Here is a 12416-nt window from a genome sequence, read left to right on the forward strand (position 1 = left end):
AGATGGGGCTCAGATCCTGTGTTGCTGTGGCTGTGGCGTAGGCTGGCAGCTGCAGCTCTATTTGACCCCTAGCCTGGGAACTTCCATATGCCGCAGGTGCAGCGCTAGAAAGCAACCACAAAAAATAAAATAAATTAAATTAATTAAATTAAATAAATTCTACCCGATCTGTGAAATTTTCTCACGGCAACCAGAGCTAAGGCAGCTCCTGATGGAAAGGAGCCTTGTAGCTTTTAGATGAGCTGTGTGAGGATGAAATAAAGGCATTGTATTGTTTTCTGTCTGATAAATGATCCAAGTTTAATAACCTGAAAATGTACATTTAGTGTTTTTTAAAAGTGACTGTTAAAGTATAAATAACAATTTATTCATTTTATACAATCAGAAAAGTTTAAATTTACAATGTTCTAGATAGACAGTCACTTAAAAAATCTCTAAGGACTTAACTTGCATGTCACTTTTCACTGAAAGTCTTTCTTTTGCTCTGTTCCTTTGCCCCCCTTTGTAGATTCTCTCCCTCATTTATAGGTACTTTGTAGACTTTATTAACTTTCTCAGTCTGTATTTCTTTCATTCCCAAAGAACTAACAATGAAAACTGCTACTAATTAATAGCCATTTTGACTACAAATTATAAATCTTTGTCTTTTTTATGTTAAAATAAAACTATTCCATCTTTGATCCGTAATCAAGTAAATCCACACTTCCTCTCTCTGATTGACTTACACTATCACCAGTGGGGTTTGTGTAACAGGGATCTGATAGGGTGATGATTTTATGGTACATTTATTTGGTTGTTTTGAGGACCCTTTGGGGAAAAGTTAAGAGGTTCTCCAGCTAACGTGGATGGCTAAGAATTCAGAGGAACTCCATGAAAGTGTCAGTGCTCTGAGCCTCTGATGGAAACCCTTTTACTTCTCTTTCTAAACTTCTTTGTTCTCCATGGTTTACCCTGTTCCTGACTAGGAGGGGCGGGAAGAGAAGCATCCATCAAGTTGGTGAAAAGCTGGGACACGTGTCACATGGCACGTGACCAGGAAGCATCTGATAGTTGTTTTCGCTGGACATTGTGGGAAATAAAGTGCAGCCAGTAAACCACCCCCCAGGTTGGTGGATATTTCTTTCTCACTGGAGCAGGCCTAGTGGGGGTCTCAATTCATCTTTGTTCCTTGCTTGATGATGGGGCAACTCACTTCAACACACCTGATGCAAACTTTCTAGAGTTACATAGACAGTATGTCTACTTGAGTTCTTATGAAGAATGATGAGATACCATGTCAATCAATAATAGCTGTTATGAATCCCATTCTTCCTCTTCCTCATTACCACCATTAACTTCAACCTGTAGCCCCACTGAGGTCTTAATTGTTCTGAGAGTTCCATGGGACACTACCGTTTGCAAGAATCAGTTTTATATCAAATGAGAAATGCTAACTTCACTAAGTTGTGAAATGAAGACTTTTAGTCTTTTAGGTATCCAGGTATATTTATAATGTTTTATATTTTTCATATATCTTAGAAATTCATAAGAAAATATTATTGACCTAAAATTCTTTATAATATGCAACATTACCAAGTCGATCACTGAGCATAACAGTGTTCAAGATGGTATAGATTTTTTCTGATCAAAACCAGGCAGGAAAAGCAAGATCATCTATATTCATCATGCAAGTTTGGTGTTTAGGATACTCAATTTCCTTCAGTGCCTAAAGGGATAATTATAGCGTTAAATGCATATGTTAGAAAAAAAAGAAAGTTCTCAAACATTCAAGCTTTCACCATAAGAAATTAGAAAAAAAAAATAGAAAATTATGCTCAAAGCAAGCAGAAGATAGGAGATGATAAAGGCAAGAGTAGAAATCAGTAAAATGAAAAAAAGAAAAACAAAGAAATAAATGAAATCAGAAGCTTGCTTTTTGAACAATAAAATTGGTAAACCTCCAGCCAGACAGATAAAGAAAAAGAAGATACAGTCTATAAACATGAAAATAGCTAAGGTCATCACTACTCAAAAATGCTGAGAACAATTCTGTTCACATAAATATGACAATTTAAATTCCTTGGCAGACAAAAACTATCAAGACTTACTAAAGAAACACAACTAACTTGAAGAACCTGATATTTATGGAGGAAATTGAGTGTATAGTAATTACATCAACAAGAAGAACTTCAGGTATATAGTTTCACTGGAGATTTTTACCAACTATTCAAGGAATAAATAATAACCAGTTTTACAAAATATCTTATAAAAATTGAAAAGAACATTTTCTAGCTCATTTTATGGAGCCAGAATTGTACTACTACCAAAAAAATAATAATAATAATTGCAAGGAAAGAGAATTACAAAGCAGTGATCCTTATTAATACAGATGCAAAAAAGTCCAACCTAATATAAGTATATCCAGTATAGCAATATAGAAAAGGAATAAGGTAGCATGAGCAAGTGAGGTTTATTCTAAGAATGCAAGGCTGATTTGACATTCAAAATCCAATCAATTTATTTCATCATACTGGAAACACAAAGAAACTAGAACAGCCAAAACAGATTTGAAAAAGAAAAACAAAATTAGACGAATAATGCTAACCGATTTTAAGAATTATTATGAAATCAGAGTAATAATGAGCTTGTGGTGTTGGCTAACATTCCAGAAACTAAGATCAATGGGATAGAATAGAGATGCTAGTAGTAGAGCCACATAAATACAGGCTAATAATTTCTGGCAAAGTTTTTAAGGCAGTTCAATGGAGAAAGAATAGTTTTCCCAAGAAATGGTGTTATAAAAGGTGAACATTCATATGAAAAATAAAGGTGACCTACACCTCACACTTTGTACAAAAATCACACCCAACTTGATCATGTCCTAAATAGAAATGTTAGTCTGTGAAATATCTAGAAGATCTGCCTGACGTTCGATAAGTCAAAAATTTTTAGACAGGATGACAAAAATGCAATCTATAAAGAAAAAGAAGATAAATTGAACTTTGTCAAAACTAAAAATATCTGCTCTCTGAAAAATGCTGTCAAAAATGAAAAGACAGGTCACAGAATAGAAAATATTTGTAAATCACTTTTTTCATGAAGGCCTTTTTTGTTCCAAAAAATATAAGGGACAATAAAAATAAACAAAAAAACACTATTTTTTTTAATTAGGTAAGCATTATGAATGGATGCATTTGCAATGAAAGTGTAGTAAATAAGCATATGAAAAACTATCAATATTTCCATGAAAAATGCAAAGTAAAACTACAGTGAGCTATTACTGGTTGGAATGCAAAATTGAGGGCCACTTTGGAAAAACAGTTGAGCAGTGTCTCAAAAAGTTAAAAATAGTCTTGCCATATAACCTGGCAATCCCACACCTAGTTATTTATCTAAAAGCAATGGAAACTTATCTTTACTTAAAAGCTTTAACCTGAGTGTTCACAGAAACTTTATTTGCAATTGCTAAAAGTTGGAAACAAGCTAGTAATCTTTCAAACTAAATGGATAAACATACTATGGTACATCCATTCAAGACTGCTTGTATTCAGAAATAAAAAGGCAAAATGGTTGATTCATGTAACAACTTGGATAAATGTTAAATGCATTCCATGAAGTGAAAGAATTCATACCCATGGTGTTTTACAGTCTGTGATTCCATGTACGTAATGGTCTAGAAAAGATAGAACTATAAGAAGAAAAAATAGATCAGTGTTTGCCAGGGTTTGCGGACTAGGGTCTTGGTGGACTGTAAATAGGGAGGGTGGAGGCTTTTGGGTAACGAGAGTCTCTATAAGGAGACTGTGATTGCAAACTCATACAACTCTATACCAACAAGGGCGTGTTTTACCACGTTTGAATTTAAACTTCACAAAATCAGCTATAATGTAGGTGGGGGACTCCAATAGGAAGCACAGATTTTAGCCAACCGATCCGTCTAAATTGCACATGAATCTTGTAACCACAGTAAAGGGGACTGGGACTGGGAGAAGGGACTGGACTGTTTGACAGGAAACTGTAAAGCTAAGGATGAGAAGAAGCCAAACAATGTCCTCTTCTTAGCAGAGCAGGTTCTCACAGGGCTGTGGCTTAGCACACTTTAAACTACATGTATGCTAAACACGTGAGTGTGTATATTTTAGATATAAATAGTCATGGTTTGTACTGTGTGAGACAGAAGTAAATGATGGAAAAGGCTGAAGTGTGGGGGCTGGAATAGATTGCAGGTATCAATATGACAATAGGTGACAGCTAAAGGCAGAGAGCCATCCCACAGGCACTATAATAGGAACCAGGTGTGTAGAAGGGCGGCACCTGCCACGTCTGTTCGGAACAACCCCTCTTTGTGTCCCACTGTCTCTGCACAGCCCAGCAAACTTTTGACTACCAAACACTCGCTTTTCCATGCCTGTGGGAATTTGCTTCCTCTCCTTTGAGGTCCCAAACCACTACCCCCCGACATCCTCTTTTGTCCTTAGCTGAAGACGATGAGCATTTCAGCCATTTGGGGAGTGAGTGACCTGGTTTTCCTGGGTCTCTCCCCTATATACATGGTATTAAAGTTTTGCATGATTTTCTCCTGTTCATCTGTCTCACAACAATCTAACTCTTTGATCAGCCAGAAGAACCTGGTAGGGTAGAGGAGAATTCCCTCCTGACAGGGCCTTTATTTAACACTTATTTCCCTCTGCTAAATAAAGTAACATTTTCTAAAACTATTCCCATCTCTGAAGTGTTCAGATTACTCCAAATCAGTATTATACATAAGAAAACGACTGGGTCCACTAAGTCAGGAAATGAGAAGTCACTGAATGTCTGGAAGGAAGACTTGGCCAATCCACATACACAGTCTGGAATAATCCCCCTGTGCACAGTGTAAGGAGCAATCCCACTATGTGTAGTGTCTGGAGCAGTCCCACTACATGAAGTGTCTGGAATGATAGGAAATAAGGACCACAGGGGGCCGAGCTCTCCAAGAGCTTCTATTGGCTGGTAATTTGCAATAGATTCACTTGTGACCTTGGTTGCATCAAAAATTCCCATTTCAAAACCAGTAATTCATGTGTCACTGAGGGTTCACACTTGTGACCCTTTTTTGCTTTGAAAGGACTACTGTACTCACTATGAATATTTGCTTTTTTATATACGAGCTACATGCTTGATTAAACACACAGCAGTTGGCACAACAGGTGATGAAAGGTACACAGACGATATGTGGCCAAGGTACTAATGCCTCTGTCTTTCTGCACCTTGTCTGCCTTTTCATTTACCCTTTAAAACAATGCCATTTGAAACTGGCAGGTAAACGAAAGCTTAGAAGAATGTGTACATACATTTAGTATCGCTAAAGAATTGAGCAATACTCAAGAAGATGACAGTTGTGATAACAAAAACATGAGTCACTCAACTATAAAATATAATATGAATCATATATTTTCTAAACCACTACTAATAGACATTTTTTTAAAGCAATGTGTCTTCTGGGGTTAAAGTTTTGTTTTGTTTTTTTTTTAAATAACTTGAAATATTTCTGCAATGCTTTTAGTTTTCACTTTAAAAAAAAAATAGCACAGGTGTTGCAATTGAGCGAGAGGATGGGAAAATACATTGATATCCTGTTGCCTTATTACAAAGTGCCACAAAATAAAGTGGAAAAGAAATCCAAAGTAGCCATGATTTCCACTTGATCCATATTAGGACTGTATGTAACACATTGTCTTATTACAGGTAGCCTAAAGTACATCTGTGTTTTGTTCATGATACATGTATTTTCCTGATTCCTTCTAGCATAATTACCAGGATGTCTGAAGGATATGTGTACATGTGTAATTGAGAAGGAATATATTCACAAAGTACTGTGATAAGATGCGATGCTGGCCAAGAGGATGAGTCTTAAAAAGCAGTCTTTTCTCCTCCTTGAATGAGAAAGTCATGTCCACAACTCTAAGCAGCTTTGTGAATTCTTGGAGACAATTTGAAAGAGGCTGAGGTAGGGATATTGACGGAATGAACTCTGAAATACTTAAAGTTCCAGTAATCAGTTCTTTCTGGTGAATCAGGTTGAGTACTTCTGATAAAAAGGAATTGCTGCTGATAGCGGGAATCTGTGGTAGATAAACGGCTGGGTGTGGGTCTGGAGGCAAAGCCCTTTAACAAGTCTCTCTATCTGCTTTGTCCCTTTCCCCTGATCCCACAAGCTCATGACTCACTAAAATAACTCAGGCTCACTGCTGATTTCTTCAGTCTTTAATCCTGTGATTTAACAAAAGAAATATAGTTTTTGAAAGTGATTTGTGATAAACTGATGAGGTTCTTCTTGTACTGTTTGTTAAGTGGGTTGATTAATAACAAAAAATAAAATTAAAATCTCGTTAACCATACTTTTTCTGTCAACTTGGGTTTTACAACTCTCAGTGCTGTTTAAATTTGCAGTGGGTTCTGGCTTTACCCTTGCTTATTTAAATGAGCGCAGCGTATTAACATTAGTAGAAGTATAGTGTCAAAACACCTTTCCAGGGTAATTTTATAATCATCCAGAAACCTCTAGATTTAAAAGAAGTCAATATATCCAGACAGGCCTCTCAGAAAGCTGTCCTGTCATCCCCAGGCTGTGATCTGTATCCTGCAAGCACTTTGGAAAATGGAAACCATCCAACAACTTTAAGCTTTGTATTATTGTTCTTGCTGTCATTGTAAATACATGAACTTGCCAACCAGGACCAAAAGCTTGCTTGCAAACTATTTGCTGTTTTAACCTCCTGCTCTGAAACTAAGTCCAGAATGATGGTGGTCTCTACATCAGTTTCAGTGGGATGCACGACTTTGACAATGGTAACCACTGCTGTGCCCCCGTTACCCAGAAGTTAGAGCAAAGACAGAAGTGGGGGACCAGTAAGAGGCTATTGCATGAAGCTGGAAAATGATGATGAGGGCTGGGCATCAAATGAGTATGTGGTGAATGTCCGGCCCAAAGTTATATAAATGGGTCATCATTTGTCAGGTGTGACAAAGGGAAGATGAGGGGTAACTCTGATACTTCAGTTTTTGCTTTTTTTCCCTCTGACCTAAAAAGAGGACAGAGTCTTCACTGCCTGAGTAGACACTTGCTTGTATGAATCTGGGGTTCAGGCATAGGCGCTGGGTTGAGATGTACATTCAGAGAAGACTCTGTGTACACATTGTAATTAAAACAATCATCTTGGATGCAAGGACCAAAGGCGTGGCATTAAAAAGAGGAAACTTGCCAAACTTTAGCCCTGGGGCATTGTTCCTGGCCCAGGAGACCATGTGGAACCACATTCCTGCATGGAGGAAGATAAGATGAGGTGTGAGGATGAGCCTGGTGTGGGGTGGGTTTGGGTGAAAGACAAGCTAGGATAGATCCAGAGGGATTTTCAGATGGGGATTGGACATAATGAGTTCAATACACTTGGGAGAACTTTTGCAGGAAAAATTGAGATTTGACAATAACTGGTGAAGGAAGTGGGATTGTGAAGTTTCTTAGCATAGTAGAAGCTTTTTACAGATAAAGCTAAGCTGAGTTTAAGCGATGATATTTCCAACCATGAAACTTTGGATGTTGCTCAAATTTATTTGTAAATGTGATGAATAATTATACACACATATAGGAGTGTGTGTGTATTTGTGTAAGAGCAGCTGTAGTAATGGGTATAAACTTCACCTCCTCTCCAGCAACAGGGCACCCAGCTGGGGAAAGCTGGGGACTCTGTGTTACTTGGGGTCAAACTTTGGCACTGTTGTGTCATGAAACTGGTACGGCTGGCTCACCTTTTCAGGTGGTCTTTATGCTCCAGGTCTTTTCAGTGCATTCCCTGCCTCTTACTTCTCAAGGGATTGTTATAGCACAGGTGCTGTTATAACACCCAGTTTACAGGTAGGAAAATAAAGGTGCAGAAGGATTAAGTCATGATTCTCAGTCATGGATCCTCTGGGGCAAACCTGGCCCCTGTTGGTTCAGCTATTATTCTACAGGCAGGCTTGCCTGCTCTACACCAAAAGCAATCTATCGCTGTTAAAAGGAGTTTTAAAAAATTAACAACATGCTTACATATCACTGCAAGGAAAGAGTTACTGCATTTAATTTTCTAGTCCAATCCGTATTAGTTCAATAGAGGCTCCAGTAAAAGTGGAGGCCGTACCAGCATGATTGATAACTTTGTGTGAAGTTCAGACAATGCAGTCTTGTGATAGTGAAACACAATCTAAAGTATGAACAACATTTATTAATATTTGTTCAGTAAGTCATATTGTAGATAAACAGTCAAAATCAGATTTCTGGGTTAGGATTTTTCTCTCCGGAATCCTTTTCAGTAGGAAAGGCCTGTTTTCAGAATGATCTTGCCTCGCCACAGCTTCTGCTACCAAGGGCAGCCAGGCCAGCCTGCAGCCACTCCAGACTGAAAGCCAGCATCTCCTTCATTACCTGCAATCCACTGCCTTGCAGCTGGCACTTACTTCTGGCAGCTGGGCTGAAAGGCAGAAAGTCTCGTCGCCCACGCCAGGCATGCCTCCATCACTGTGGTTGGGCTTTGCTGCTTTTCTGGGGGCATGTTTGTGAGTAAGGGCAGCTTTGTGGGGATGTTGCTGCTCATTCTCTCCTAATGCAGACGTTTAACCTCTTTGCTAATGAGGTAGCACAACCCTACTTTGGCATGTTTAAAGCTCTCTGTTGGGGTAGAAATGGACTTAGGATCCTATATCACCAACTCCTTGGCTTTTCACTCCTGGAACAAGCATTAACTTCTCTAAGCCTCAGTACCTTCATGTGGAAAATGGGGATGATTGTATTTTCCTTGAAGGCTATGAAGACTAAAAATAATACACGTAAAACCACTGTGCAGAACGTCTGCCGCCTCCAAGAATAGCACAACCCTTGCATGTTAAATGGCAGTCTTATAAAAAGATTTGCTCGGACTATTAAATTAGACAAGGCATGCAAAACCTCTGGATATTTAGTAGAGACTCAGGAAATTTTAACAGTAATAATTTCCCTCTATGTAATGCAAAAATGTCAATTCAAGTATGGAATATGCATTCAATATATTATATTCTTGTAATATTCCTATGATTAACTTTTCTCTGTTAGTCAGTAGGTATGAGAGAAATGGGAAAGTTAAAAGGAAAAGGACTAAATTTTCCTTAAGGCAAAAAGGAAGGATATAACCAAGTAAAGGAAGCTGTAGTGAATAAAATGCTGCTGTACAACAAAGGGAGGAATCAGTTGATAACAAAATGGGACAAAAACAGCCAACAGTTTCACTAGAAGAATCAGGGCAATGTATTCAAATGAGGTGGCATATTTTAGTGGATAAGAGCTGGAGTTGTAATGACAGAGATAACCTGATTTGGATCTTGGCTTGAGCAAGTTTTTTAAATACTCTACAAGTGAAATTCCCTCCATTCTAAGAGGCATATAATAACATCTTCCTGAAAGGGGATTTCTATCTGCTAATTAATAAATCAACATAATTCCAAGCTTGCCAAAATCAGATTTAATTAAATCTCACTCTCAACAGACAATTTTACAGTTAAGCACATAAGTAAATTGTTGATGTGCATCAAAGGTGAATTTACCTTCTTAATGTAACTGTCCCACTTAAATCACCCTAATCACTGAGGGTCATTTAGTGCCATATTTCTAGGAAGTAGTTTTAACTGTTTGTATATGCTTATTTCTTATAGAAATGTAACTACCTCTCTCTGGTTCTTGCCTCTTGCTTGATTTATATTTAACTTTTCTATATTTTGTAACCGACAGTAATGACTTACTTTAGTGGCTTTCAAAAATCGTCATGCATTGATACCCAGTGGGTGAATTCAGACGTCATATATACTGAATCAGAACTGCTGAGCAGAGGTCCTGAGAGTCTATTTTTAACAAGCAATCCAGTCAATAATTATCTACACTATGAGATGAGAACTTCTGCTTTCTTGCCAGTGGAAGAATTTATCTTTAGCTTAAGGACACCAAACCCAAAATGGAGAATAAACAGATGAACTTGACCTCAAATACTGGTCTCTTGAATACCAAGTTCTTACCAATTGGGCCATATGATTTAACAATATAAATAATTGCTCTAAAATATAATAACATTAATAAAACCATTTCATCATCAAAATTTGCTGATAATACAGAAAAATTAATGTTTATTTCTGAAAAAGATGATCAAAATACTTTAAATGATTGTTTAGTTTGCTCAAATCCAACTCTTTAATCTCTGATATTCGCTATCTGCTCCAGAGGCATAGTAAACCATTACATTTCTTTAAAAGCTTATCATTGGTAACTTTTAATAATCTCTCAAATATAATTTAAATATTCTATAAATGTTTATTTTGATAAATTGACCTATAAATGTTAATATGAAACCATACATACCACACAGAATATAGTATCAGTTACTTTCAAATAATTGTACTTGAGTGAAGAGAAAGGGAGAAAATTCCTATTCATTCAAGTACAGTTTTTTGAAGCAATTAATACTATATTGGGAGAAAGCAACAACTTTTTACAAATTAAATTGTTTACTGTACTGGCCTAAAATCACCTAACAACTTTTATTTCTATAGTGAAAATAGAACTGCCTCACAGTTAATAAGACAATAAAGTTCCAATTGCAAATGAGATTCTGAGATCTTAAGATACAATTAAGATTCTTGAGCCAACAGTGATGGAAAGTTATCACATTTTAGGTTGTCACTCAGTATTTGAAAAACAATATAAAGTAAATAAAATTTTCTAGAAATACATACTTTTTAAATGAGTAAATAACATTGTTATTGTGGCAGAGTTTAACCAAATAGTGGTTTTCTGCATAACAACTTTGCATTAAAAATAAAAGACTTCCTGAAAGCATTTTTATAATGCGGATTTTAAAAATTCATCAACACATAACACGTGTATAATTCCCAAGGCCAGGTGAAATGGATATCTTTTAAAATAATACATGTTTAGGAGTTCCCGTCGTGGCGCAGTGGTTAACGAATCCGACTAAGAACCATGAGGTTGCAGGTTTGGTCCCTGGCCTTGCTCAGTGGGTTAAGGATCTGGCGTTGCTGTGAGCTGTGGTGTGGGTCGCAGACGCGACTCGGATCCCGCGTTGCTGTTGCTGTGGCTGTGGTGTAGGCCAGCGGCTACAGCTCCGATTTGACCCCTAGCCTGGGAACCTCCATATGCTGCGGGAGCGGCCCTAGAAAAAGGCAATAAATAAAATAAAATAATATAATATATATTTATATAGCTCGCCTCTGTAGGCTCTTCCAAAGTTCATGGACCATTGGAACCACTGGATCAAAGAGATGCAGACAAGGGGAAAAACTAACATGACTAAACTGAGTTTTATATTTGCCTAAATTCAACAGGTAATTATTCAAAAATAAACTGTATTTTCTGAAGATATTATAGACTTAAAATAAAACTTAATCAAGTTTATTTGTAGTTTCTTATAAAGAGAAATAAACATGGAGGCAAACAAATCTTGTTATAACTTCAGTTAGAATTCTGAGTCAGCTTACTTATAAAAGGAAGGGGTCATTAAATTGCCTCTATAGAATAACACATTGTTTTAAAATTAGCATGCATTTGACATTTAATAGTATTAACTTTAATAGTTACATTGAACACCTACTAATTAAAACTTCAATTATAAATAAAACTTCAGATTAAGGAAAACACCAGTGTTTCCTGTTGAAAATGTCAAGTACTGCAAGTGAAATTTTATACGCAAGATTCAAATCTTCAAAGACTGGAAAGTTTTACTGAAATAGCCATTATACTTACATAGTCTCCACAAAACATTTTGATGATAGTGATTAACTTCAGGGCAGAGCAGGTTTTTAGTATGTGATCAGTTGAATAGACTTCTTTTGCTGTGTAGCTAGAAAGAATTGAAGTTGACTGTTCAATCAAATTGAAGGCTGTCTACTGTTCACCTCAGTTGCTCAGGTAAGAAAACCAGAGTTGGTTCTGGACCCAGCAAGTCTCAAGGTCCAGTATTTATCCTGAGCTATCAGTCCTAGTGAGTAGGCAGAATTACTGCACAAGACAAACAAAGCCAGTAGCCTAATCCCTGCGCCCATGTTGATTTAGGCAACAAATTAGCGAACCAATGAAAGAAGGGTAATCTTTTGAGAAAGCTGGTGACTTATGGAAAGTAAGTTGATTAACCACGAAGTTAATGATTTATTTTCTGCTAATGGACCTTTTAACACCAGACTCATGTATTCAAGCCCCTAGCTTCATACTTCCAGTTGCTAGGTTTTATGTGTATCTTTACCATTCTCTAAATATTTTAAACTATTACATATATCTCATCTTACATTAAAAAATAGTATATTTAGGACAGAATTGATTACCCAGCAGGAAAATATTCTTTGGAGAAATGTATTCACCAGTATTTTCACACTTTCATATATAT

General features: G+C 36.9%; 1 protein-coding gene across 1 annotated transcript in view; it reads right to left on the bottom strand.

The window, feature by feature from the left end:
* The window catches only part of ANXA10 (annexin A10), a 65940-nt gene extending 53981 nt beyond the window's left edge, over positions 1-11959 (bottom strand). Inside the window, exon 1 of the mRNA XM_047762162.1 lies at positions 11780-11959. Coding sequence (XP_047618118.1) covers positions 11780-11797 — 18 coding nt within the window. The 5' untranslated portion in view covers positions 11798-11959. The remainder of the gene's footprint in view (positions 1-11779) is intronic.
* Positions 11960-12416: the final 457 nt, after the last annotated feature.

This window comes from Phacochoerus africanus, chromosome 15 (genome assembly GCF_016906955.1).
Source record: "Phacochoerus africanus isolate WHEZ1 chromosome 15, ROS_Pafr_v1, whole genome shotgun sequence".
NCBI lineage: Eukaryota > Metazoa > Chordata > Mammalia > Artiodactyla > Suidae > Phacochoerus > Phacochoerus africanus.